This window comes from Cyphomyrmex costatus, unplaced genomic scaffold (assembly GCF_001594065.2).
Source record: "Cyphomyrmex costatus isolate MS0001 unplaced genomic scaffold, Ccosl1.0 scaffold101, whole genome shotgun sequence".
NCBI lineage: Eukaryota > Metazoa > Arthropoda > Insecta > Hymenoptera > Formicidae > Cyphomyrmex > Cyphomyrmex costatus.
In genome coordinates, this window is record NW_017274966.1 from 307,773 (window position 1) to 333,271 (window position 25,499).

The window sequence follows — 25,499 nt, forward strand, 5'->3', positions numbered from 1 at the left end:
TATATATATATATATATATATAAATTTGCCATTATATTTATTATATAATATATATTATTTAAATGATATATAATATTAAATACACACTCTCGTTACTGTTCATAGAAAAAGAAGGAAGAAAACGAAGAAAAGGATCATGAAAAATCAGATGCTTCCAAATCAAAGACGGAAAGCGAAGGTGGTTTCGGAAATTTAGCTGGATCTCTTGGGATGGCTTTAGCTAGTAGCCTGGCAAGCAATGCCTTGCACAGCAACTCACACGCACAACAAGGCTATCCCGCTCAACAGTCAGGTGGTGGTGGTGTATTGGACTCTATTTTCGGAGCATTAGGTATAGTATATTTATAACTTGAATTTCAAAAATGTTATATATGTAATTTGATCATATATCTTGAGATTTCCTGACGAGTTATGCATATGAATAAAACATCTATGATTTAGCGAAACGAATTTGTATTCTTCTTTCATTTCTGTAAATGGATATATGTCGTGTGTGATTCAGGAGTCTTATAAATCAGAAAATCTCTATAATCACACACAAGCACTGGCGTGACTGTCCGAATGACATCATCGCATTGGAATTATTGCCAAGGACGGAAATATTTCTAAGATGAGATGAATGATTATCTAAGTTCAAAATAGATTCTTGATTGGATTTAGGATACGATATATAAATTTAACAAAATTTAAGATATCTATTTTATGTTTTTTTTTATTGTTGATATTAGGCGGTGGAGGATCTCAACAGCCTTCCTATCATCCAAATCAACCATCTTCTGGTGATGGTCTGAGCGGAACACTAGGATCTTTATTCGGTGGTGTTCTTGGTGGTAGTGGAGGTCATCAGCAACCAGCGTATCAACCTTCAGGAGGATACGGTGGATATCAACCATCAGGCGGTTATCCAACATCCGGAGGATACGGTGGCCAAAGTTCTGGCGGATCAGATCTGTTGTCAGGAATTGGATCTGCTCTATTCAGTTCGGCTATAGACGGTCTGAGTAAACGTGGAAAAGATGTAAATAACTTATTTTGATATATTTTCGATTTCAACGATGTATATAATTAAAAAATATTATTAAAAAAATTATAATTAAAAAAAGAAATTTAATAATGTTTCTAAATAATACTTGATGAATTCTTTCTGCGCAGAAATCTCATGACGAATATCGTTCTGGACCTCCTCCGAGTTATGAACCTCCACCGCCAACACCGCCAGCCCCGAAGCCAGCCCCGCATCCGGGAACTCCACCGTCTTCCGGTGGCAACAAATTAACTGCGGACGAAATTTCGAAGGGACTCGGCCTGGATGATTAAACTCTTTGGAAGACTTTGACCTGCAAGTACACTCATAGACGATCTTATGCTCTCTTATTGCTTAAAAAACGTATCTTCACGAATTTCGTTTATTGAAATGTGCTATACGATACTCGTTTATTTTTTGAAATCAGCGTATTTTTAGTTGTATTCATGGCAGCTGTATTAAATATAAACGCGAAAGAGTGCTACTCAATATTATATACGAATCTCATAAACGTCATAAATTCTTATATGAATATTAAGTAAAACTAGTTTAAAAAAAAAATCGCTTTTAAAGATTTTATAGTTACATATTTTAGATAAATCAAGATAGAAATCAAGTAAACACTATTCTTTATAAAGTTATATCTTCCATGAAATAGTCCAATTAAGAGCTATATAGGTATAGCAGGAAGTTTTAATATTTTTTAAGATTATATTTTTATATAAAAGTTTTATTATTTTATAAGAGTGGCCTTAGCCAGAGAAAGATATATATATAAAATATATGCCTTATATATACATTTAAATTACGAATGAGAGACATGCACAATTATTATTATATATATATATTTATTATTTACGTTAAAAATAAATATACACATCACATATATAATAAAAATAAATATACACATCACATATTAAAGTATATTAAAGTATATTAAGTTACATTCTAAATCCTATTTTCTGTATCCAACTATAATTAAGAACTTCCATTTAAAATAACATATCATTTATTTAAATACACTTAATAATATTTAATAAAATATATTACAATTATAATGAAGAATTAAGATAATCTACATATATTTAATTAAATGATTTTTATACATATTTTATCAGTCTTTACCGCTTCTAAATCTAAAATCTTCTCCCTTTAAAAAAATTAAACTTTTATTAAACACAATGTTAATAATGAAAAAGTTCCTGAAAATACTGAAAATACTATATTGTTCATGCTGATATTTGATAAAATATTATTAGACTCTTAGAAAAATATTGAAGCTATTAAAACAATATCCGGTTCATAACTCTATGTGTAACATTGTAAAGTTGCATTATCTTCGGTTAAGTGAAATATGATGTTTTTTTATTAACGTTCTTTATTGACGTTCTTTATTAAATCATCTACAATCAGAGAATAGGTAAACTATATTTTCTTTTTATGTCATATTATCCCCGCTGAAAAAATATCTTAAAGAGTGTTAGCTACTAATAAGCATCTTAAAAACTCCCAGCTAAGATAACATTTTTCACAATAAATTATTCACAGTTTTTAAGAAAAGAATTGCAAGCCGACTAGTTTCTGACTTCACTTACTTCCGGAAAACATCGCTCCTGTTTCCATTGAGTTTTCTTTTTCGTAGAATGCATCTGTGGCATAGCTATATCGTGATCACTGTTATATTACAGTGGATCCGAATCTGCCTCCGACTATCTCGCCTTCGATCATTTGTAGTTTCATGATAGTTTCCGGAAATCTTACAATGTTTTACATAAAAGTTTTAGGTGACCAAATTCTGATTCTTTCAATTTTTCATTATACAATGTGTTGAGAATTCAGACTTACCAAGAATTGTAGATTCCACACTTAAGTATAACTCTGGGTTTAAAAAAAATTAATCTCTCAAAACACCAAGTAATTTATAGTGTTTCGTCTAGTAATTTATACACTGAATCTTAATGTCAAAATCAGAATTTATCGATCTACTAGTAGATAATCCATTAAACTCCAACAATGTTACTTAAACACGTAATTTACTCATCTTTTTAAGTTTTGTTTATCGAGATAAACAAAAGTTTATCGAGGTTTATCGCCGCTTTTTGATACCTCTTAATAAATTTTTAGAACTGAATTGGCAAATATGGATACAAAAAAATATTTGTTGACATCATATGTCAATCTTATATATAAATTAATTGCATTAAATAAAATTAAGCTTGTTCCAAAATTGCTTTTTAAAATTTTTTTAATTATATGTATGTCTTAGATAACAATTTAAAAAAATTAAAGTACTTATCACTTTTTATTGAATCTTTTGCAGTCTAATTATAACAAAGTAAAATATTTTTTTGAAATTATATTATATACTTAGAAAACGTTTTATTATTATATTTTATAAAATTGTCTTTAAAAAGATATACATAATATATAATATACATTTCTATATTATATTAAGCTATAGTGATAATTAGTCTAGCACTTACGAAGAAAAAATATACATCATAAATAAGAAAAATGCATTAAAATTAATTAAGTCTCGTTCTACAAATTTTATTTGTGCGTATTCAGTCATGATCAAGAGTTGCTGTGGAAGACGTTGTTTCTAGTACCACGTTATACTTTTTCTGAAACATAAATCACTATTAAATCACTGTTTTATCACTGTAAATTAAACTGAGAATTCTTATTTATGAAATTTGACGAGAATGCTAAACATACGTCAGTCTCGGCTTTCAACGCCTCGAGTTCTAACTTCTTTCTTCTATTGAAGAATCCAATTTTTATTAAACCTAGTACTAACAGTATCAACAATACAATTCCTAAAATCACCGATAACGCTATTATCCACACTGCTATTCCTTGAGCTATCGGTGAACCCAGAAATGTTGTTGCAACCAAAGTAGTATCCGGTTTGTGACCTTCTCTTTGAGCAATGTTATCAGGTTGTGTTATAATAACGCTACCTTCAGTCACGTAAAATATAATGTCTTTGTGGTTGAGCATGTCAGCTATAATCAGAAAAAATATCCAAAATATATATTTTTTCTTATATTAATTCTTCTCTTATATTAATTTCTCATATTATATTTTATGTATTTCTTTTACATATATTAATCAGTAATATTATATTTACCAGGAAAACTTGACAATTGCAAATCCATCGTCACCAAAAATTTCGCTACAGACAAAGAACTTAAAAATGGACCCAGTCTACATGTGATATGTACGCATTCAATTGCATTACTTGTGCAGTTAATATAGAGTGTCCTGTTTTCAGATGGCACATTCATCTGCGTGTTTTCTTCTATGCTGAATTTCGCGTGCGTGTTATTGTTCACGACGGTCGACGAATTCATCACAATTACATCATTCATGGATACGATCTTGTTAGATGTGACGGAAAGTATTTCGGTTTGATTTGAGTCGCTGCAATAAAATTGATATCCATCCATTTTGCCGATAGTATCATTGATACTGATAATCATTACGGCATCGGGTCGGCGGAGGTACGTCGGAATTTTCACAATCAACATTACCTCCTCAATAGGACTAGCACCAAACTTTTGCACTTCATAAAAGTGCTGAAACCTGATATTGTTCAACGGTTTCTTCTCGTCCTCGCGTAGGTATGAGTATAAGTTCTCTTGTGCTTTCCTAATAAAAATAATAATGAAATAGAGATTGCGATGTACACGGTATTTCATAGCCAAATTTAGAGGATGGATGATTTCTGTTACGGAACCTATATGTTCTCCGACACATTTTTAAGGAGCATCCGATCGCGCTGATAATAATACTAGTTTACGTCCTTTGATATTGTTTTTGTAAAAAAATAATTTAAAAAAACAAAAATATGGACTGATATTATTAGAAATCACATGTAATGCTGCCACGCGATTAATTGTGTACCTCTCTGCAGTCTAGTCGAATAAGGACGCAATGCATCGGAAAGAGAGAAAGAGAGAGGAGAGGGAGAACAGAGATTTCTTAATCAAAGTTAATTCTTTTGATGAGATTTAGCATCCTCTGAAATTTTTTTTACTGATCTTGAAATATTGTCATTGAGACCAACCCGGCGATTGCTATATCGATGTCCACGTCAAAATATACAGTAATGGTGTAACTATTGTCATCCCAATTCGCCTCATCGCTTTGAGTAGTAATATTCGCTCGTATTTCCACCTTCTTAACATCATACCTTACCATGCTCATGTCCAATTGCAGTGTTAACGTTTTCTGAAAGATAATGAGTTGAGTCATCTTTTATTCATCAATAGAGTCTACCCACGTACATGGAAGATCATCGTACATTCGTTCTAAGAGGATTGCCGATATCGCAGATTACATCCAGCGTGTTGCTTGCGTGAGGATTCTCCGTACATTCGGGCGGGATACTCGCTAACGTTAAGACCTCGGTGAAGATGCGTGCTCTGGTCTGATATGCCGGTTCACCGCGATTGTAAGCGTCGACGCGGAGAGTAATTATCGGTGTAGAACCAATGATGTATCTATTGCCCAAAGTTGAATCAGTAGACAACATCACACCGAGATTGGATATGCATATATTGTCTTCGCCACAATCTACGGAGAATGGAAGCTTTATGAGATCCTCAGTTTTCGAGCGGAGCTTGTTTATCACGACGCAAGATGTGCATAATGAGCTTTCGTTTCTTGCATGAAGATCATTTTCCAGCTGCATAGACACTGATATTTCAAGCGGGTCTATTACATTTTGAATATTCTCCTAAAACATAAAAATATGAATTAAATGTATTAAAATATATCAATATAATAGATATATAAAAATGTATGCACCATTAGATGTATTTCAAGAAGATGACTTGTAATCGTAGCTTTAAATAGCGTGTAATGCAATCTGTAAGTCTGTAGTTCGTCGTTATTTTTCTGTCCCCGATACGTAGCTCTGCCATGCAATGGATCAATCTTCAAGACTGCGGTGACTCCTAGAATAATAGACAATAAATTTGACACTGATACAGGAAAGCCGGTATATCATATATAATTTAAAAACAAATGTAACAACTTATAAATCAACGAATATAGGATAAAAAATTTATACACTGGCTGCTTACGCAGATATTCGGGTACGTATGTGCCATCGTAAGACATCCAGAGATCGATCTTGAAGGTTGTTGTGTTTCTCAACAATTTGATCTTTTGCAGGTACGTCAATGTCACGTTTACCGTCACAACTGGCGCGGATTTCAACAAAACCACTTCGCCGGATAGATATGCACCCACAGCGATATCGGAATGATTATCATGATTCACATCTCGAGGTTCCGAGATAGAGATACCGAATCCCCGTATCGTCGGCGAGAATCGCGAGCCGACTAGTCTTTGACTGTATTTCCGAGAAACACCGTCTCTGTTTCCGTTGAATATGTACACCGCACCGCCGCTCTCTTCCTCATAGGGTGCACCCACAGCGATGTCACCGTAGCCATCGTAATCGATGTCACCCAGACACATCACGGTGGATCCGAATTTACCTCCGATAATATCGCCTTCGAGCGTTTGCAATTCTTCTAAATTATTCTGAATGTTGCGCAAAATATAATTTGTTATAGAGAGCTGAATATGTTCTTTTAGTTTTCAATTACAAAGAATATTCAGAGCTCCACTAATTGTAAGAAATTCTTTAAATGAATAGCTCCATTAGATATAATGCTTTCTAGCAATTAAGTTTTTCCATGCAAATTTAATCGTTTATTATACACAAAGATTATATAAATAATGTTTAAAATAAAATAAGCAAAAGTTTAAAACTATATGTTGATGAAAGAAAAATCAAATTTAAATTTGAATAAAATTATTCTCATTAGATCTGTATATAAATAACATACATTGTGTCGCGCTGTAAAAATGTAGACATGACCCTCGTCCATGTCTCTAGACCATTGTGGGGCACCGACGATTAATTCCTGTCTTTGGTCATTGTTGATATCGCATGACGCTAATGCAGCACCAAAGTACTCACCATATTGTTGACCATACAGTATCGTTTTAATAAACATACGCTGATTAGTTTTAGGGGGAAAGGTAAACACGAGAACTTTTCCGTGTATATTAGCGGCTTGTGGCGCACTAGAAGCATACCAAACATCTTGCTCATTGAAGTAAGTACCCGCTGTGATAGCATACCCTGAAAATGATCGTGGATATATGTATATGAATCTGATTACGAGGTAAATACGGGAAGTGTATCAATAGCCGGACATTAAGCTTTTCAAAATGCAACAAAAAGGTACAAGATTCGACTTTGAAAAGTATATTTAAAATCTATATTATCTTTATAGTAAATTAAATATTTTTGTAAACGTAAATATATTGATTTATATATTTTTCCTATCTCGCTGTAAAACTTTTAATAATCAATTATAATAATAAAGAAAAAGATTTTGTTTTGAATAACTGGCGTATGTTCGTCCATTGCTACGTTCATCTTGAAACAAAAATAGCAAAGATATATCTTTACCGAAATAATTGTAACTATGAATCCGCGGCTCTCTAGCCAGCGAGGGAATTACCGTGCGCGAAAATGAACCATCCATTGGGGCGACAATTAATATTGCATCGCCTTTCCAATTGTAAATGCCTGGACTACCTATTGCGACATTCACGGTATATTGCGAGTTCATGTGTAAAGAGAAGCCGGCTTGTCCCACTCCATGGTTAAAAATGTTTATGCTGTTCTTAGTCGTGATTTGATTTCCAGGGATTGAAAGAGGTAAGAGATACTCCTCCGCTTGTCTTTCGAATGCATTAGCGTTATTAGCCAGTGTCGTGTAACAAATGCCGTTCATATACCAATTCGGCTTGTTGTCATTTATAATATTATTTATCCATCGCGGTCCACAAACCTGTTATCAATAGAACCACTGATTGAATAGTCAGGAAGTATTATTTATATATCTCTTTAGCAAATATGTAATTTTTAATTTATAGCGTATTTTGTTTTATTTAAATTTCCTACAGATTTATCAGAAATTACAGATTGCATACGTAATTGGGTCCAATCTTTTCTACAAGAAGATAAGTGAAGATCTGTCATTATCGTTTTCATAGTTTCGAATTTTTAGAAGTAAAAATTAAAACACTCAATTTGTAATTTTTAAAATTAGACATTTCTAATACTTTAGGCTGAGCTAGTAATAAATATTTATAACAGAAAATAAATGATTGTTCTTCATCTGAATTCTATAAACTTGATCAGTTCAGGCTTGTTTAATGTTCAATTTAAATATGTTCGAAATAATCACACCTCTTGCCAAATATTTTTTTTATAAAAAAAATCTGCATTAATAAGTAATAACTGTTAGGAAACATGAGCAATAACGCACCATAACTCTAGCCTCCGTACTGTTCTGCACAGCAATGGTAGCACCAATCCAAGCAAAATCCTTTATCTGATTGATCAGTCTCTTGTGAGGATGCGGACCGTTCCCGGTCTTATCAATCACCCACTCTTTGCATATACCATTCATCGCACACTTGAAGACCGTTCCCGGCTCTGTCACGAACGGCAGTGCATTGGAGTTTGCTCGCGGAGCTCCGACGAGTAGTAAAGATTCATTCACACCCACGTACAAAGCTACCGAAAATCCAAAGTAACTTCCACGTCCACTAAATACACGCACAGGATCTCTGAATACCTCCCCGTTGTGTGAATTAATATTATATGCCGAAGGATTGTGCTGCAGGATTGTCAAAATGAAAATTAGAATTTGTACACGAAAATACGTTGACCCCGTACATGCCCAAGACATTTTAGTCAATATCAGTTCGAAGATTTCGAAGTGTTCGAACAGGAGCCGTATCTGTAAGAAAACTGAGAAGACGGAGTTATTTTGCCGGCGGATGTGGTGAACACCGCAATGACATCACTTACATTAGTCAACGTTTATCTATATACAACTCCGAGAAGTGGAAACGGAAGGAACCTGTTTTGCAATTGTAGACGAGACACGTAATTGCAGAATAATAAATCTTTCACGCAAGGTTTGTTACGTTTTTTCTGTTTCTTCTCGTTTATTCGTAATCAGTTAATAAAGATGTATATAAATGCAAGATTAAATAATGTAATATAGTTACAATAATTCTTCAAAGTTCAACACATAGGAAAAAAATGTATACCAATTTATTACTTTTAATTACTTTCCACCGCACAAACCATATCAACAATACACATTAGCCGAGGACCGCATATACTTCAAGTTAATGCGGATTGTGTTAATTCGCGTCTACAGTATAGTTTCTGTTTCGTCGTAGTTTTTTTGTCTCGATTACATGATGCAATTTACATAGCCAGATCCGCAAAACGTTCATCTCACAATAATGATCAAACTAGCTGAGAATTACCAAGCACTGACAGTCGCAATGATATTATACGGAACAATAGATGTAGGATTGGTACCAAACAACATTGTTGTAATTTCCGTCTATTTAATCAGTGACTTGATTTATGAATGAAATCAACAATACATATCTAGGATTTTAAAGAAAATTTTGAAAAATTGTAAGAAGGAAAACACGATACATATTCACGAGAGATAGGATTAAAGGCAGACGCGCAAGATTTAAAATATGATTTAAAAAAAAAAAAAGAAATCGATCGTATGTTCGCATGATCAACTTAGTGTTATAAAAATATACTTCAAGGAATCACAGGTTACATTATGTACAAATGGAAAGGGAATGGGAGATCGAAGTAGAGCGCGTCAGGGAGAGCGGGGATTTTGATGAGTAAACGTGAGCTCTTAATCGGAAGAATCACTCGTGGTCGAAACAGTTTGAGCGTGGGACGCGGATCGATTACGATAGCTCCTCCTCGCTAACTCCTCTACTTTTTTCCGGAAACACTCTATACGTTTCAGTTTCTGCTCGTCAGAGCTATCGTCCGCGCCTCTGTTGTTCCGCTCTTTACGCGTCTGTTCGCTGTTTTTCCCTCCCGTGGATGAAAGTCCCGATTTAATACCGCTGTCAGGGGTACAAGGAACTTGAAGTGATTTGTTACTCGGTGTTGACGGTCCATCCTCGCGACGGTCTTTACTAGAGTTACCATTCACACAATTTTTCAAGCCAGCAGTTTTCTCTTCTTCTTCCGAATCGTCGTCGAGTTTTTGTCGTTTACTTTGGCTCTTACCAGAACTATCATTCGAGTGTCGAGAACTGTTTTTGCACTTTCGATGCTTCCGTTTGTGCGCCTTCGCGGAGGTATCCGAATCAGTTTTAGAATGTTTTCGTTTACTGATAGCGACAATGTCCTCGTAAACGCAGCTACTGCTGCTGCTGTAGCTCGAGCTCTTGTCGTCCTTCTCGATCGCGCTAGCGACGTACCGTGATCTTCGGAAAATCACCCCGGAACTAGTACTGGGTTGAGCCGCGTCAACCGGCCTTTCGTCGTCACTGTCCGAATCACTATTGACTTTTAACACAGTACACTTTCGCCTGGTAGATAGTCTTCTTCTGCTAGAGAGTCTGGTGTGTTTCCTCTTAACGCTCTTGGATTTCGACTTCGATTTGGACCTGCGTTTCAGGTGAGCGTTGTCTCCCTCACTACCAGAATCCGAAGGGGATCGTTCCATCGCGGCCATTCGCATGAGCTTCTTTCTGCGATTCGCTATAAGCCGAGTTATGCGATTTGGTGACTCTAATGGCCTCTCGGGAGCTACACCACCTTCTGATGCTGTAGTATCTACGATGAAGAATAACGATATTTTACATTGTTCATTAACGAATCTGGAAAAGAATAGAGTTAAAGTAAAGCAAAATTTATCCTTTAAAATAATAAGCAAACAACAAATGTTTACATGTTACGGTAAAAACAAAAGTATGTTTACGCATTATCAAAACATCCAATTGTTCAAATAGAAAAAATTTGAATTTATAAAAATTAAAATTTCTCATATCCACGTCTGTAATAAGATTTTATAATATTTTTTTATTTTGCTTTACTCAAACTGTATATTTTTTTTTTAATATAGAAAATTATTCAGCACCATCGCCTTCTGTCGCGCTATATGGCTCGCCCGTTGCTGGATTTATTTCAGAATCGCTAGGAGTATGTGGTGTTGGCACATCTTCGGAGCTCCAGCCTTCAATTTCACGTTGTACGAGAGAATCGAAAAAGGCCATCATTCGTGGATCTTCCTTAGTTGACTGATGGCTATAATCATGCGTCATAAGCTGTCCACTACGTAAAACTAGCCCTATATATTCATCGTGTGTGAATACTCGGCGTTGTTTCTCGCGCTTGCCAGCGTCTCTCTGAAATAAGATAAAAGGAACGTTGTTTACAATAGACAATGTTAAATCGTAACGGTTGTTTGAAAATAACTATCATAAGCAGCAGTAATAGGCTTTCTGTAATAAGCGGTTAGTCATCAATTTATATCACACTAGTAGTAAATCAAAATTATAAGTCATAAATCTTGGAAAACTTGCATCTAGAAATTATATTAAATTATGTGTCACAATATTTCAGTTAATCAAGAGGAATTCTCAGAGTAAACAACAAGACAACTACGTGATTGATCAGTTATAATATAATTTAAGTTATAATCGGCCATCTCCACGCCGTTACTGATTATTGATTTATTATCGCCTTATAACACATCACTGACTCACCTATAACTCGTTTGACTTCTAATAAATTAACGATTTATTGTAGAAAATCCCATTACTGACTTATAGAGCATCTACAATGGGAATAATATTGCGCAGTAAACAGTAAGCTGTTAGAAATTGATCAATCATAATCGATTTTCAACTGTGATTGATAAATTTCTTACGATTTACAATTTACTACACCCACGTAGACGGCCTTGTCTTATTGCCTCACAATACGCTACTGACTCGCTAATAACTCACTCTCCTGACTTTAAATTTGTTACTAATAACTTATTGTAGAAAGTTCATAACCTTCAATCCTCCTAAACATCCGCTTCCAAATGAAAATGGACTCCAAATCTTAATAATCTTTTCGACGCCGGACGATGCAAGGATGCAGCTGGTTGGATTGTATCGAACTTGATTGACAATCGATCTGTGACCACGCAACACCATGTGGGCGGATTCCACCCATGATTTGCCATCGGGAGGAGGAATTTTCCACATGTATAGGTTAAAATCATCCGAACCTACAAATTCATTGTATAAAATGCATATATAATGCATCGATTGTGATTTCTTTCTAATAACCATATACAAAATATCTAGATATATACATTCGAAATATTTTTCTCGGACATCATACATAGCAAATTTACACCTATATCAATTATACTTGCCAGAAAGAACGTATTCGTCATTCTCGCCAGCGAAACAGCAAGACTTCATGGTACAACTGTTATAATATCCCGTATGATCGAATTCACATAAGTGCGTGGAACAATCGACAGCATAAAGAACTGGTGGTAATCTTCTTCGTAAGGCCAGCAATCGGTCACCCATCGAGTTAAATCTGACGTTCATGCAACTTTGTTGCGGACTTCCATAACACAGTACAGGCCTGTCGATAAAACGTGACAATTAATGACTCTGGAAAATCGCGGATATATTATATTACACTACTACATTTCCAACAATGTTTCATACAACGCTTAAACATTAGCTACGTTCACAAAACGCACAGCTAAGTGAGCGCTTTATTTTTTCAGATTTATCATAGACTTCTAAAGATAGACTTCAATCATAGGTAATAATTATTGAACGTTTATTATTTATTAAACCACATGTTCGTTGTACTTACTCCAAAGGTTTTCGTATATCCCACATACTGACTCCTTCTTTAGCATTGGCAGTAGCAAGCAGTCTCGGATCCACGGGATTAAACATGACAGAGTGGAAGGCGCTTTTGTATTGTGCCAAAGTTTCCATAGCGTTGTTGGTACGTATATCGTAAATGAGAACTCTCCCGTCGTCGCATGCGCTGGCGAAGACTTCGTCATTGTGCGGATGAATGGACAGCCCATAGACGGGCTTCTCATGCAGGAAGATGTTGAGGGATTCGCCTCTGCAACGTCAAAACAGCGTCTCTTAATCTCCGCTGATTCTATTAGTATACGCACTTGACGCATTGTCGTGAAAGAAAATGTCTTACGTGCGCAAATCGTGGACTATGACTTGATCATCATTCCCTGCGGAGAATATCTTAGTCTTACTGCTGTCGTAACCAAGGCAAAATATATTGCTAACATGTTGTGATTTCATCACGGTGGGTTTGCCGAAATTATTTATCGCTTGCTCCACTCTCCATAATAGAACTCTTCTGTCGTCGCCCCCTGCGAAAATAGGACGTTACATGCTATTCACACGTGATTCATCTCTCTATTATTAGAATATATTTTCCAAATCTTTCTAATGTGGCACTGTGTCGAGCGGTGCTTCGTGGAAATATACACGCCCTTATCTGGTTATCTCAAGGAGAAAAAAAAAAAAAAAAAAAAAAAAAAAAAAAAAAAAAAAAAAAAAAAAAAAAAAAAAAAAAAAAAAGTGCGAGCTTTTTCAACTTTTTCAATGTGAGAATCAATATTTCCGACATCAACGGCGTGTGTGCACCGTAAGAAATAGAAAAGAAGGGACATGATAAATGCCATAGAATTGATCGGAAAATCGAAACTGATCCAATTAAGTTTGGACGACCAACGATCGAGGCGCTTGCAAAACTTCCGAAGCAACGTAAATACAGATAAAAATAATGACAATAATAACAGTTGGGAATTCTAAACGGATTACGTCGACAAAGTAATGATCGATCGAAAGGGAACGAAAGTGCGAGTTGCGGCAGTCCTCTCTTTTCCTTTCGAACGTGCGAGGAGATCGCGAGAGAGACGATCGACGTCGAAAATTAAATCGCAGACTCACCGGACACCAGCAGGTCGCCCTGGTTGGAGAACTCGATCGCGTTGACGCATCCATAGTGGGACAGCAAGTCCTTCCTGTAGAGGTTCTCGGCGTTTGCGAATCTGGCGTTGATCAAACTCCGGCAGTAGTCGATCTTCTCGTCGATCTGTCGCGCTAGGACGTAGGACAGCGCACTGCACTCGGACGGATAGGTGACCACCTTCCCAGCAGCCCCGTCGTCACCCTCGCACGACTGTCGCGGCAGCCGTCGACGTCGCCGTCGAAGGTTGCCGGCGCGGAACCGAACGCGACCGTCCGCTTCCTCGGTGGCTGGTGGCTGGTGCTCCTCCTTCTGGCAGCAGGCGGCGTCTTCACCGCGCGACGACGACGCCGCCGTCATCGGCATCCCCGTCGTCGCCGTCGACGTTGTCACCGTGGTTGTCGTCGCTTCGGCCATCCCCCGCGGACGATCGCCACGCGTTTTACTATCCTCCCCGTGCCCGGCGCGCGTGGACGGACGTTGCGCGAACGTCGTCGAGCGCGACCAGCGGAAAGAGCGAGCGCCCCTTCGGGATCGCGGATCGGGGACGTCGCGCGACCGCCGCGCTTCCTCCTCCTTTTGCCACCTCCTTTTTTTTACCACCTCCGCCTTCCCTCCTCCCTGGAGTGAGTGCTGTTTACCTTGCGCTAATGTCTACCGGCCGTGCGCCTACGAGAATTCTCTCGCCGGAGATATCGTCCGGTCGCACGGCTTTACAACAGCAGGAAAAGACGTAACGAGACGCGCGGACCAAGTGGTATATCTCCGTGTATATAATACGCAGCTGTACGCGGCTCGCAGACCGTGGACGTTCGAAACGCCACGACGCACGGTTCTGTGTGTATACACACACGCTCGGCTCAGCCTGTACCGGAAGTTTCACTACCACACTGTCATCGTCACCATCGTCGTCGCCACCATCACTACCACTACCACATCAATCCGTACTCCGATCAGCCAACCGTTTGTCTCGTCCTGTCGCTGCTCGTCCAGCCCGATCAGCTGATCGCTCTTTCGCCCCCCCCTCCCCGTGTGGTCACTTCTGTCGTTTCGACGTTTGCCCGGTGCTGCTGCTGTTACTGCCGACGACCGTCGCCGTGCGGAAGCAATATTTCTTCGAATCTAATCTGTCCAATGTCGTGTATGATCGCGTGCTCGCGCAAACGTCCCCTAAATTCATGATCGTTTAAAAACGAAGCCGGCTTTCGACGACGTTCACTCGTGGCGGAGAATCTGTTACGTTTGTTTCCCGGAATCAGAAGTAAACACACTGCCACAAGTCATGGAAACTGGCGGTGCATCGCGGCCTTTACACGTACTACTCACTGGTCCACCAGGTTAGGATAGAAGACCAAGGAGGGGGGGGGGGATTCAAATAAAATACTTGAAGCGGTGGTCTCATAAAGAAAATGCTATAATTAAATCTAATTAAAATAAACACTTGCTAATCAACTAGTATACCGTAAAAAAACGGGTCACTACATAACGTTACAATAGCCTGCTCTTTTACGGTATGGTGTTTTGGGCGTGCGTGTATTTTATTTATTTTGTGTGTGTGTGTGAGATACACACATTTTTATTCAAGCGTAGTATATTGGAAGGTCGTTCCATTTTACACATGTGATGCGCATAATGTATTATTTTATTCTTTTTTTAACAGTCAATGAATAAGAATAAAATGAGACACAGTATATGTATTAAAAGGGAATGCACTTTTTAATTTTACAATACAAATATATATACATTGTATATATATTGTATTTTATACACACACGCACACTCAAAATATATTCACACACAAAAACAAATCACTGTAATGTTACAGTGGCCAGTTTTTTGCAAATGAGTATATTTTGAGAAAAATAATTTCATATATCTTACATAAAATTTTAAAAAGATTAATTTATATCTATGTCTAATAAATAATATTTAAAATTATATTATGCATATTTTACATTCTTAGTATATCATTATTAATATATTTTACATTATTAATTAAGATACGAGTCATTTTTTTATTGTTGCCAATACTCAAGTACCCAATTATCTTGAATATTACTCAAATATTTGGCAAAATTCTATATTTAGAAAATATTAGTTAAATAATACAATCTATTTGATATTTCCACTTTTCGCATACAAATAAGTTAACAAATAATATTTTTTACATAGAATACTAAATATTTTTATTATTGCAGGTGATTTCTATAATAAATAAAAATACCAACATGCAAACAATTTTTTTAGGAAAAAAAATATAAGATAGTAATATATTCTCCATATTAATATTAGTTAGAGAAATAAATTATTATCGAATATTTTATAGGAATAGGTAAAACTACAGTGTGCAAAAAAATCGCATTCGCGCTGGAAAAAAAGGGCAGCAGGTTTGATGGATTTTATACGGAGGAAGTGCGAGATGAGAGTGGCTCCAGAATTGGCTTTGACGTTGTGCGAGTAAAGGATCCTGGAAATAGATTATCCTTAGCACGCATGTGTGTATTCGTTCGTGACAATAATAATTATAATAATAATAAAGTAATTGAATACATTGTATTAAAATTTCTTTACTGACAGAACCGTAACACATGGTCCAAATAAAAGCTCTCCCAGATATCAAGTGGGAAACTATCGCGTTTTCCGGGATAATTTCGAGGCTATAGCGCTTCCAATATTGGATTTGGACACTGTAAGAATAATATGACCTGTCCCAAAATAAATTTTTAATTACTTCAAGACTTTGATAACATCAATTGTATCGCTGTTACAGGATATATTGCTTATTGACGAAATCGGCAAAATGGAATTATTCAGTGAAGATTTCAAAAAGAAAATAATAAACATATTTTTCGGTTCTTCTAAAAAGGCTTTTGTAATCGGGACTATTCCGCAAATACATAAAGCACCGCAACGACACGCGGAATTGTTCGAGAAGTTACATGCGGACGAAGGAATTAAGATTTTGAAAGTGACTCATGGAAATCGGAATAATTTACCAGAGGAAATTATACGTTATTTCTCATAAATTTGTATCAATTAACGCACTCGTTATTTATTAGTCATCGCGTAAAATAAAATATCAATTTATATATGTACATCATAAACATTATTTATTATTAACAAAAAACAAAATATTAGATCAAAGAAGTCCCTCCAATCACAATAGATTTGTAAAAAAATTGTCACAAATAACGTGACAAGTAGTGATTGGTTAGAACATTGTACTACATATTTATTCTAGTTTTTTTGCGTACACATTTATGTATACTCTTGTAATAATTACTATATTTTCATTGAAATTCCACCGTTGATCGCTAAAGAATCAATTAAAAGTTTAAGATTTAGCGCTTCTCATATAAATATAATAGATTATAAAGTTAAAACTCGGTGGAAATATCTTCGAGATCAAAATTCTTTGTTCTTTTTATCTTTGCGCGCACGTAAATATCTTTAACGAGCAAGGTGGTCATAGATTGAGGGTACAAAATAGAAACGTTCTCTTCGCGTCATTTTATTACAAACGAACACAAATCGCCAGTGTTTGATGAGCCATATTTTCTTATCATAGATAAGAAGTCTGATAGATTTGCCTGTTGTAAAAATAAGCAAACCTTTTTCGCTTTTGTACCCATCAATATTAAGCATTCTCACCGCATATATTTTATAATACAAGAAATTCGATCGCGATCTCCTAGAAATAATATAATTATTGTTGCGGAGAAGCCTATGTCTCTTACCTTTCCCATTTCAATATCAAATATATTACGCACACTTTGATTGGACTACTTATTTCAGTTATTATTATTCATTTTTCAATAATATCTAGATGTTCCACTAGCACATGAACTTTAGTAAAGAATTGGCATAAGCCATCGGCCTTACGTTTGGATGAGGCTGTAATGGGATAAAAATTATATATAAAATACACACAATAAAAGCGCAAGCAACTAGCATAAATTAAAATAACTTAATGTGCGAATACGGTACATACCATTGCATCGTACGACGTGAAATAAGGTTTCATGTCACTACCGTTAAGTGTGATAAAGGCACCTCGGTTACCCATAGTATCACTGAAATTTAATAAAACATATTAAAGTTTATATACTTATAAACTTATATTAATCTTCAACTATAGCTATGAAAACTAATCTAAGTTTTAAAACGTTCTCATTAAACTATAGATACAAGTAAACTTCCGCCTTAAATCCTGTGTCCACGATGCTAGAACTCGGTCTGAGTTCTTGGATCTAGGAATGTATAACTATAACATATATATAGTTTTTATAGAAAAATGGCAAGTTGATTGACTATACATTTCTCGGTCCAAAAGTTACGATAATTAATAAAGCAAGATTCAGAAATTTTTTTATCTAAAATTTAAGACTTTATAAATACCAATCATATAATTGTCTAAAAATTTTCGTTTCAGGTATAAATAATTCATTGTTGTAGTCGAGGATTAAATACATAAACATTGCATTGATATAAGCGTCGAGTGGCTCACTGCTCGGTGCGATTGACTCGTGATCCGTGGATCCGAGTTCAATCTTACCTGCGCTTACATACGCGATTTTTCGCGTTTAAAATGACTCCATCTATAATCACCAACGCCATTTAGATCCGGCGTTAATAATTTTCGGCAAGATTAGCAGTCTACCGAAGAAGTCAAATGCTCTAAGTATCAAAATAAAGCTTCAGAATCTCAAGAAGTTTCTTAATCTTGGAAAAACAAACTCAAAGCCTATTTCACGAGGAAGAAGAAGAGGAACATTGCATTGTAAACACAGATGTAACGTGTTAATATTTAATTATTGTATATAATAAACATACCAGTAATTAGGAGCAGAGAATACTGTAATACACTTTCCGTCATGTCCCACTTCGTATCCATCGTTTTTAACCTCGTGACTCCTCACGATGTAGTCAAGAGAATTTATACTGAGGAAATTCTGTGTGACATCAGGTCCGAATTGAACACCTACGCCTCTCTTACTGGGCGCCCGGCCCATCTGCGGTTGCGGATCCGACCACAACAGTTCACACATCAATCCCTCGTCAGGTGGTTGTCTGTTTCTGTCAATTTCTCTAATTTCTTGCAACGTCACATTATCTCGTGAAAACAATCCACCATGCATCACCTTGTATAAAATGAATCGTTGTAATTGTATGAAAATTACATTAATTTATGTAAAGTATGTAGGATGACAAATAAATAATAATTTTCTTATTAATTTATAATTGATCGTGGAGTATTAAATGTTGTGAGTAAATATAAATATATGTGTAAATATTGTATAGTACATACACAGTATATAAATATACATGCAAATAGTATGAATATACATATATGACAACTCTTTGAAAAATATTGAACTTACAAGCACTCTACGGTTGAGGCAGTGAGCAAGAGGGAGCCAGTTATAAACCTCTGTAAACAATTCTGCCATCTGTACAGAATACTTAGCTTTAACTTCTCCATCAAATCCATACATTTGGTTCATTGTTGCTGATTCATGATTACCTAAAGATATAAAAAATTCCATGAACATACAAATTCAAATTTTATAATGTTGGATGAAAGACTATGTACCTCTTGACATAAAAAAATGATTTGGATATAATAATTTAAAACCAAATAAAGTGAATATGCATTCTACGGAGAAGGAACCTCTATCTACAAAATCTCCATTAAATAACTGCATTTGCAACTATTAAGAAAAATATATTTTTGGATAATTTTTAATGTTTATATAATATCAACTAAAGTAATTAGCACATTTATAGGTTATTAATAGATTTGCTAATAATAAATTTAATTATATGAATTTCACACTTATATAATATAATTTAGTTTTATGAAGGATACATATGGATTAGTTTCTGATGGTAATCCGTTCAATTTAAATATATTAAGGAGGTCATAGTATTGACCATGTATGTCCCCACAAATAGTGAATTTATTTTCTTCTGGAATCATAATATCCACTAAACTAGGTTGTGCCATAAACCACGATTTAACGTCCAACAGAATTTTGTAAGCGTATTTACGATGCAACTTATTTTGATTTTTATACCACTCTAATAAATCTTTCATGAATTCTAGTGTGACTTTTCCATCAACCAATTTTGGTCCTGTGTATTCACCTTCAATCGCTACAAAAATAATTAATTCAAGCATATTAGTTTTTTTTATTAATTATTAATGTTCAACCACAGACAAGTGCAATTACATAATAAACATATTTTGTCTTTTTTTTAATAAAAATTATGCTACTACAATGAAAGTTTTAAGGCTTCTGTTTATTTATATCTACTATTTTTAAATTGTAATGTCAGAAAAAATACAGATCAAAATTTTTGCAAAATATATAATATAAAAATAATATCATATTTCAAAAAGAAATTAAATCATATTTATATATTTCTATATATTATTAATATATTATTCAGCAATTTATCATAGCTGTGAATATAACTTATTTCATTTTTTATTATATACATTTCATTATATAATTTATTTCCAGATATAAGATTATTAATTAACAAAAAAAAAGTGTTCAGTATATTTTACAAGTCAATTCTATCAACTGCAAATATTGTTTTATTTAAATAAACTTTTATATTAACATATTTTGCAATTTTTTTTCTTGGATATTTTTTCACCTCTGATCACACAATTTGAAATAGTATTATTAAAAAAAAAAAAATAAATTATCTAATATAATAATTAATATTAATAAATAAATCATATTTTATAATTAAAATATATAAATATATATAAACTTCTCTAACAAATAGTATTCTTATTGAGAAATCATATTTATAATAAAAATATAATAATTTATATTTTATAACAATAATTTTCAATCATTTGCAGAAGTAGAAAATATCTTATAGACTGCGGGTTAAAGATTACTGCTTCATAAGATTCAATGAATAAAAAATACTCACCCATATCTTCTAGATTAATCATGTCAGCTATATTCTTTTTATCCTCAACAGAGATTGCCTTGTTAAAAGCTGACACTTTAATCATCTTGCAACATTCCATGTATCTATCTTTTGCATCTTTATCATTGGGTCTAGCTTTTACAACAGTCTTATAATCCATGAGAGCTAATTTGAACTTGCCGAGGGACATATAAGCGGCAGCTCTTCGATAATAGCCCTTGACATAATTTTTATCTAACGTAATGGCTGTGGAAGCGTCCGTTAATGCATATCCAAAGTACTCTGTCTTCAGATAGGCAATACTCCTATTGCCAAAATATATGGCTATTGATGGATTCAATTCTATAGCTTTGGTATATAATTCAATAGCTTTGTCGTATACTTGATCTGAAAAGAAAGAGATGCAACAGTGAATAAATAGGAAACGACAATTGCATTATTGTTTTCTCACTCTTTTGGCATAATACTCTGACATTGTTAACAAAATTACATGACATCGATAACTTTTCTTTTCTCTCAAGATCATAGAAAGCATGGAGGAGAACCTCCCCCGAGTTCCCGGAAGTTCCCGCGTCAAGGGAACCTCGAAAAGAGGAAATCAACGGATTCGGCGTGTCAAATCAAAGCCGTTGAGAAATATTATTTTCTCAACGCTCTCTTTCGCTCTAATTTGACGCGAAGATTTCAACTTACGCGGTCCCCATAATCTCCCGCGGACGCGAGTGTTGGGGGTTAGCTTGGGGCACACGTGACCGTGCGAGACGGCAAAGTGCATTAAATCGGAGCGGAGTGTATTCGGTCTACAATCGCCGCGCGTCTCCACGTGCGAGTGGTTTACGTACTCTTGAAATACTCGTTCGCCTCCTCCTTGAACAATTCCGCTTTGGCTGCGTCTTCCGATGTCGCCGACGGCACCGTCGCGACGTCCCCTTTGCCATTGTCGCCCATCCTCGGCTCTGTGCGTGCGTGCGTTCGTGCGTGCGTGCTTGCGTGCGGGTGGCCGAGCCTCGTCAAGCCTCGTCTGATGCAACCTAACGGCGGCAAACCGACGGGAGATCGAAGTCACTCTCAGAGCCACGCGGTCGCAACGTGCGTAACAAGAGATCGCGCATCGGAGGTGCAGTCAACCGCGTTCCTCTCTCTTTCTTTCTGAGAGTCTGCGCCTCCCGTCCCCGTATCGTATACAACTGCACCGCCACCGTAAACGTTGTGAAGTGTGCTCCAAGCGGTATCACGTGGTATTTACAGTTGATCCCCCTGATCGCCGCTATCTTCCGACCGGTGTCTCGATTAATCGAATTCACTTCGCTATCGATCATTTCTTGTACGCGCGATTAATTTCATTGTAAACAACGGCAATCTTCGACGAATCTTGTCTATTTACATTTCTTCCGTGTATTCACAACTATGTTTATCTATTTTATTATTATCAATCTTTTACGTGTGTACGAAATAAATTATTATTAATTGTTGTTATTAGCAACGGAAGGTGGTATCATAATATAGAGCATGTACGAGCGAATATGATGGATGTATTTCAAATTATTTTTTGAACGAGGAGTGTATGCGGATTCTTAATTCTCTCATATATGTATATGCTATTGAAACAAAATGGTAAAGGTTCTTTTAGTATTTTATTTTTAGTCGCATGAGAGAGAGAGAGAGAGAGCGAGCAATGTAAGTACACTTTATAACCCCATTCTGATTAATTTAAGAATAATTTTGATTAAATTAACTTAATCGATGATTATCAAAGTAACTTCTGTACTATTTCGTTGACATGAATAAAATTATTAATTTTTTAATACATAGAAAAAAATCTAATCAGGGATAACGAAGATATGTTAGAAATTTATTTTGAACAATTTTGTCGTTTGATTAATTCAATTAGCAATCAATTTATCAAGTAATATTTATAATATTGTGATAACATTAATGAAATTATATTTTTTATCGTTTGACTCATGAAAAGAAAGATCAGGTTATGCATAGGTATAAAGTTTGCTGTATTTTTATCAGAGTTCTACAGAATGTCAATCAAGTTAATCATTAATTAATGCCAATTTCCATTAATATAAATTAAAGTTATTAATAATAATAAGACTCAATAATTAAAAACAATATAAATTAAATAGGCTATGAATCTAAAATATAAATTAACTTCATTCAACTTTTCATCGTTTCCTAGTTAAACATAAATTAGAAAAACATGAATAAGTTAAATCAACATTAAAGTTAATTGTAGTGTTGTTAGTGTAATTAATTAAATTAATTACATTTTAATTAAAACCACAATTACCATATATTGTTTTATCATTTAATCTTTATATTAAAATATATTAAAATATTTTTTAATCTATAAAAATTTACAATTGTAGTTTTTTGATCGTCAATGTATATCCATTTTCATGATCCCTAGCACTTTATTGTACACAAGTTGAGGTGCGTCTACAGCCCATAAGAAATCCAAATGGTTGAAATCAGGAAATGGCACTTTATATTCGTCCACAACATTAGGTAACAAACTGATGAGCCTCTTCACATCCTTAAAGAAACAATTTCGTAAGTGATCCCTTTTTTTATATTTCTTAATATAAAGCCTTCTTTTTATATTAATAGTTAAAGAAATTAATCTTTAATATGTATCTTTTTGATCTAAATGTGCTTATCCATTACTTACCGGAATGCTAGACAACCAATCATTTTCGGCGTAGACCATCGCAAAGGGTGTGGTGATGTTCGCGAGATTGTAATCCGGCGGTTCAGGTGTGTTGTAAATTTGTAGATTTTTTGTGCAACCGTAATCGTATTGGCGAAATTTGCCCGAATTATGTCCCTGAGCAAAGTGCACTAATGTTTTGGTCGAAGTACCAGCTGGATAGTTACTTAAAATTGAAGGCATTAAGTTCTAAAAAAAAAAAACATCTGATTTTAAATTGTGATCATGCGAGCGGAATGGTTGTGATCGAAACATTGTTCAGAGATAGAAATATTTTTATCGCGATATTTGAGAAATACTCACAATATTGAACTGCTCTCTGTCAAAACCTAAGATCAGAAACAGCAAATTGGTGCAAATTTTTTCTTGAATAAATGTCATGTCGCAGACGAGCTTGCCCATTAATTGTATTATAAAGCTGTGTGGCAGAAACTCGTCTTCGCCAAGAAAATACAAGAGCCCCTGCAATCGAAATTCTTTTTATCCACGACATAATTTACTTGTAATTCAATCTTACAATGAATATTTGAGAATACATTTGAAGCAATTTTTGAAACGTGGTCTGTACATAAAAGTTCCAAAATCAATTGCTCTCCTTAATTTTAATTGTAACATTTCAGAGAATATTTATTTAAAACTAAATTCAAATTCTTAGTATTATATATCTTCGGAACTTCAAAATCTTAAATTAAAATTCTATTAAAGTAATTATACTTGGGGTTCGGAAACTGAAAAATAATTGTGTTGTCCGTTTAGCTAATACTTCGTTTATACACAATTAATGAAAAAATTATACTAAAAAAGTATCTCAGGATATTCTTTGTATAGTCTAAAATCATAAAATATAAATGATAAATGTAACTACTTATACATTGAACGTTAATGTTTTAAATTACTATTTGTCATAAAAATTTATCTTTTTTAAGAATATTTTCGTATGACTTTACCTCAATATTTTCCGCGAAAGGAGTGAGAAACCGTATAGGACTTTTTATATGATTCAAAAAAGCTGTAGGCGCGAGACTGATTATTAATCGCACCATTTGAGCGATTTCCGGACGTTCCGCTGCCATCACGTAAGAAGCTGTTGTGCCCATTGAATGACCGATGTATGTGTGCAATGGTTGCGATGTTATATTCGTAATATATAAGATCATCGCGGGTAGATCGTAAACGCCCATTTCATGAAAGCTAAAAAATAAATTGATATATTACGGAATATAACAAAATATATCATTACATAGTATTATAGTGTAGAACTAATTTAATCGATTTTTTTATCATACTAGCACTTCCTATGCGCGCGCTGTTCCACTTATTTATGGTTTTTTTTTCTAACATTTAATAATTTAATGTTACGTAATAAACACGGACTTGGACCTATCCGTAACTGAAATCGATTTCCTGGGCCTCTAATTCTTGATAAGAAACGTTTACAAAAGTCTATATAGGGAAATATTATAGTATACATTACATATACTATAGTATTTTCCTTGACTGACGTATACGTTTCTTTTCAATAATAGAGACCCTGACCGTTTTATATTTCTGTCCGTGTCTCTACTTGTATGTTTTTTTTTTTTTACAAATTTAGTTAATATTATTTTTCTTTCATATAATTCTTTTGTATAATAATCTTTTTTTGTACTTTTGTTTTATTAATTTTTTATATTTTACTATTAGAAAGTATTTTTTTAATTTTCTAAATTAATTAATTATACTCTCTCTTCATTAGTCCTGTTTTTCGAAATACAATTATTTGATGGGTTTTTACTGTTTATTATAAATTTTATTATTCATTGATTATTCATTTACGATATACAAATATTTCTTTACATTTATAAATATAATTGAAAAAAAAATTATTTATAAATATAATTTTAATATTTTTTTAA

At 34.6% G+C, this 25,499-nt stretch overlaps 6 protein-coding genes across 7 annotated transcripts in view; 2 read left to right on the forward strand and 4 right to left on the reverse strand.

Moving 5' to 3' along the window:
* LOC108772602 (spidroin-2) overlaps nucleotides 1-1,495 on the forward strand; it is a 3,206-nt gene extending 1,711 nt beyond the window's left edge. Inside the window, exons 4-6 of the mRNA XM_018538175.1 lie at nucleotides 106-331; nucleotides 729-1,018; nucleotides 1,153-1,495. Coding sequence (XP_018393677.1) covers nucleotides 106-331; nucleotides 729-1,018; nucleotides 1,153-1,317 — 681 coding nt within the window. The 3' untranslated portion in view covers nucleotides 1,318-1,495. The remainder of the gene's footprint in view (nucleotides 1-105; nucleotides 332-728; nucleotides 1,019-1,152) is intronic.
* A 2,068-nt stretch (nucleotides 1,496-3,563) lies between these two features.
* Nucleotides 3,564-8,814, reverse strand: LOC108772510 (integrin alpha-PS4). Its single transcript, XM_018538045.1, has 10 exons — nucleotides 8,389-8,814; nucleotides 7,524-7,908; nucleotides 6,892-7,190; nucleotides 6,118-6,583; nucleotides 5,840-5,988; nucleotides 5,334-5,768; nucleotides 5,097-5,260; nucleotides 4,158-4,678; nucleotides 3,743-4,032; nucleotides 3,564-3,648 (listed from the first exon to the last, which is right to left on the reverse strand). The coding sequence occupies exons 1-10, from the start codon at nucleotides 8,812-8,814 to the stop codon at nucleotides 3,589-3,591; spliced, it is 3,195 nt and encodes a 1,064-aa protein (XP_018393547.1). The 3' UTR covers nucleotides 3,564-3,588.
* Nucleotides 8,815-9,060: 246 nt separating this feature from the next.
* LOC108772768 (DDB1- and CUL4-associated factor 5) lies at nucleotides 9,061-14,349 on the reverse strand. The gene is made up of 7 exons (XM_018538383.1): nucleotides 13,913-14,349; nucleotides 13,149-13,329; nucleotides 12,798-13,061; nucleotides 12,337-12,557; nucleotides 11,969-12,186; nucleotides 11,047-11,314; nucleotides 9,061-10,742 (listed from the first exon to the last, which is right to left on the reverse strand). Exons 1-7 carry the CDS (start codon nucleotides 14,346-14,348, stop codon nucleotides 9,805-9,807), a joined length of 2,526 nt encoding a protein of 841 aa, XP_018393885.1. The 5' UTR covers nucleotide 14,349; the 3' UTR covers nucleotides 9,061-9,804.
* An 864-nt stretch (nucleotides 14,350-15,213) lies between these two features.
* Nucleotides 15,214-16,992, forward strand: LOC108772778 (cancer-related nucleoside-triphosphatase homolog). The gene is made up of 4 exons (XM_018538395.1): nucleotides 15,214-15,268; nucleotides 16,258-16,426; nucleotides 16,509-16,620; nucleotides 16,702-16,992. The coding sequence occupies exons 1-4, from the start codon at nucleotides 15,214-15,216 to the stop codon at nucleotides 16,954-16,956; spliced, it is 591 nt and encodes a 196-aa protein (XP_018393897.1). The 3' UTR covers nucleotides 16,957-16,992.
* A 247-nt stretch (nucleotides 16,993-17,239) lies between these two features.
* On the reverse strand, nucleotides 17,240-22,156 carry PpD3 (protein phosphatase D3). Of its 2 annotated transcripts, XR_001940671.1 has the most exons (9): nucleotides 21,728-22,156; nucleotides 20,886-21,272; nucleotides 19,801-20,087; nucleotides 19,525-19,630; nucleotides 19,313-19,455; nucleotides 18,765-19,072; nucleotides 17,923-18,004; nucleotides 17,702-17,825; nucleotides 17,240-17,622 (listed from the first exon to the last, which is right to left on the reverse strand). XR_001940671.1 is itself a non-coding variant. In XM_018538017.1 (8 exons), the coding sequence occupies exons 1-8, from the start codon at nucleotides 21,831-21,833 to the stop codon at nucleotides 17,766-17,768; spliced, it is 1,479 nt and encodes a 492-aa protein (XP_018393519.1). In that variant the 5' UTR covers nucleotides 21,834-22,156; the 3' UTR covers nucleotides 17,240-17,765. The 2 variants fall into 2 exon arrangements, 1 of the variants encoding a protein (XP_018393519.1); XM_018538017.1 differs by having other exon boundaries at nucleotides 17,240-17,825.
* Nucleotides 22,157-23,250: 1,094 nt separating this feature from the next.
* The window catches only part of LOC108772464 (lipase 3), a 4,289-nt gene continuing 2,040 nt past the window's right edge, over nucleotides 23,251-25,499 (reverse strand). Inside the window, exons 4-7 of the mRNA XM_018537996.1 lie at nucleotides 24,552-24,795; nucleotides 23,908-24,066; nucleotides 23,566-23,793; nucleotides 23,251-23,430 (exon numbers count right to left, since the gene is read on the reverse strand). Of these exons, the coding sequence (XP_018393498.1) occupies nucleotides 23,275-23,430; nucleotides 23,566-23,793; nucleotides 23,908-24,066; nucleotides 24,552-24,795 (787 nt within the window). The 3' untranslated portion in view covers nucleotides 23,251-23,274. The remainder of the gene's footprint in view (nucleotides 23,431-23,565; nucleotides 23,794-23,907; nucleotides 24,067-24,551; nucleotides 24,796-25,499) is intronic.

What these genes read in the sequence shown, in the direction of transcription:
- LOC108772510 (XM_018538045.1), bottom strand. Translation starts at nt 8,814, where the DNA reads ATGTCTTGGGCATGTACGGGGTCAACGTATTTTCGTGTACAAATTCTA. An exon ending in GTACGGAGGCTAGAGTTATG is followed by an intron (nt 7,909 to 8,388) that starts GTGCGTTATTGC and finishes TATTGATAACAG; the next exon opens with GTTTGTGGACCGCGATGGAT. An exon ending in ATCGATATAGCAATCGCCGG is followed by an intron (nt 4,679 to 5,096) that starts GTTGGTCTCAAT and finishes TATTTTTATTAG; the next exon opens with GAAAGCACAAGAGAACTTAT.
- LOC108772768 (XM_018538383.1), bottom strand. Translation starts at nt 14,348, where the DNA reads ATGGCCGAAGCGACGACAACCACGGTGACAACGTCGACGGCGACGACG. An exon ending in GGGCGACCTGCTGGTGTCCG is followed by an intron (nt 13,330 to 13,912) that starts GTGAGTCTGCGA and finishes CTATTTTCGCAG; the next exon opens with GGGGCGACGACAGAAGAGTT. An exon ending in TAGCGCGACAGAAGGCGATG is followed by an intron (nt 10,743 to 11,046) that starts GTGCTGAATAAT and finishes TCTTCATCGTAG; the next exon opens with ATACTACAGCATCAGAAGGT.
- LOC108772778 (XM_018538395.1), top strand. Translation starts at nt 15,214, where the DNA reads ATGGAAACTGGCGGTGCATCGCGGCCTTTACACGTACTACTCACTGGT. An exon ending in AGATTATCCTTAGCACGCAT is followed by an intron (nt 16,427 to 16,508) that starts GTGTGTATTCGT and finishes CTTTACTGACAG; the next exon opens with AACCGTAACACATGGTCCAA. An exon ending in CAATATTGGATTTGGACACT is followed by an intron (nt 16,621 to 16,701) that starts GTAAGAATAATA and finishes TCGCTGTTACAG; the next exon opens with GATATATTGCTTATTGACGA.
- PpD3 (XM_018538017.1), bottom strand. Translation starts at nt 21,833, where the DNA reads ATGGGCGACAATGGCAAAGGGGACGTCGCGACGGTGCCGTCGGCGACA. An exon ending in GGCGAACGAGTATTTCAAGA is followed by an intron (nt 21,273 to 21,727) that starts GTACGTAAACCA and finishes CTTTCTTTTCAG; the next exon opens with ATCAAGTATACGACAAAGCT. An exon ending in GCCTCAACCGTAGAGTGCTT is followed by an intron (nt 19,073 to 19,312) that starts GTAAGTTCAATA and finishes ATTTTATACAAG; the next exon opens with GTGATGCATGGTGGATTGTT.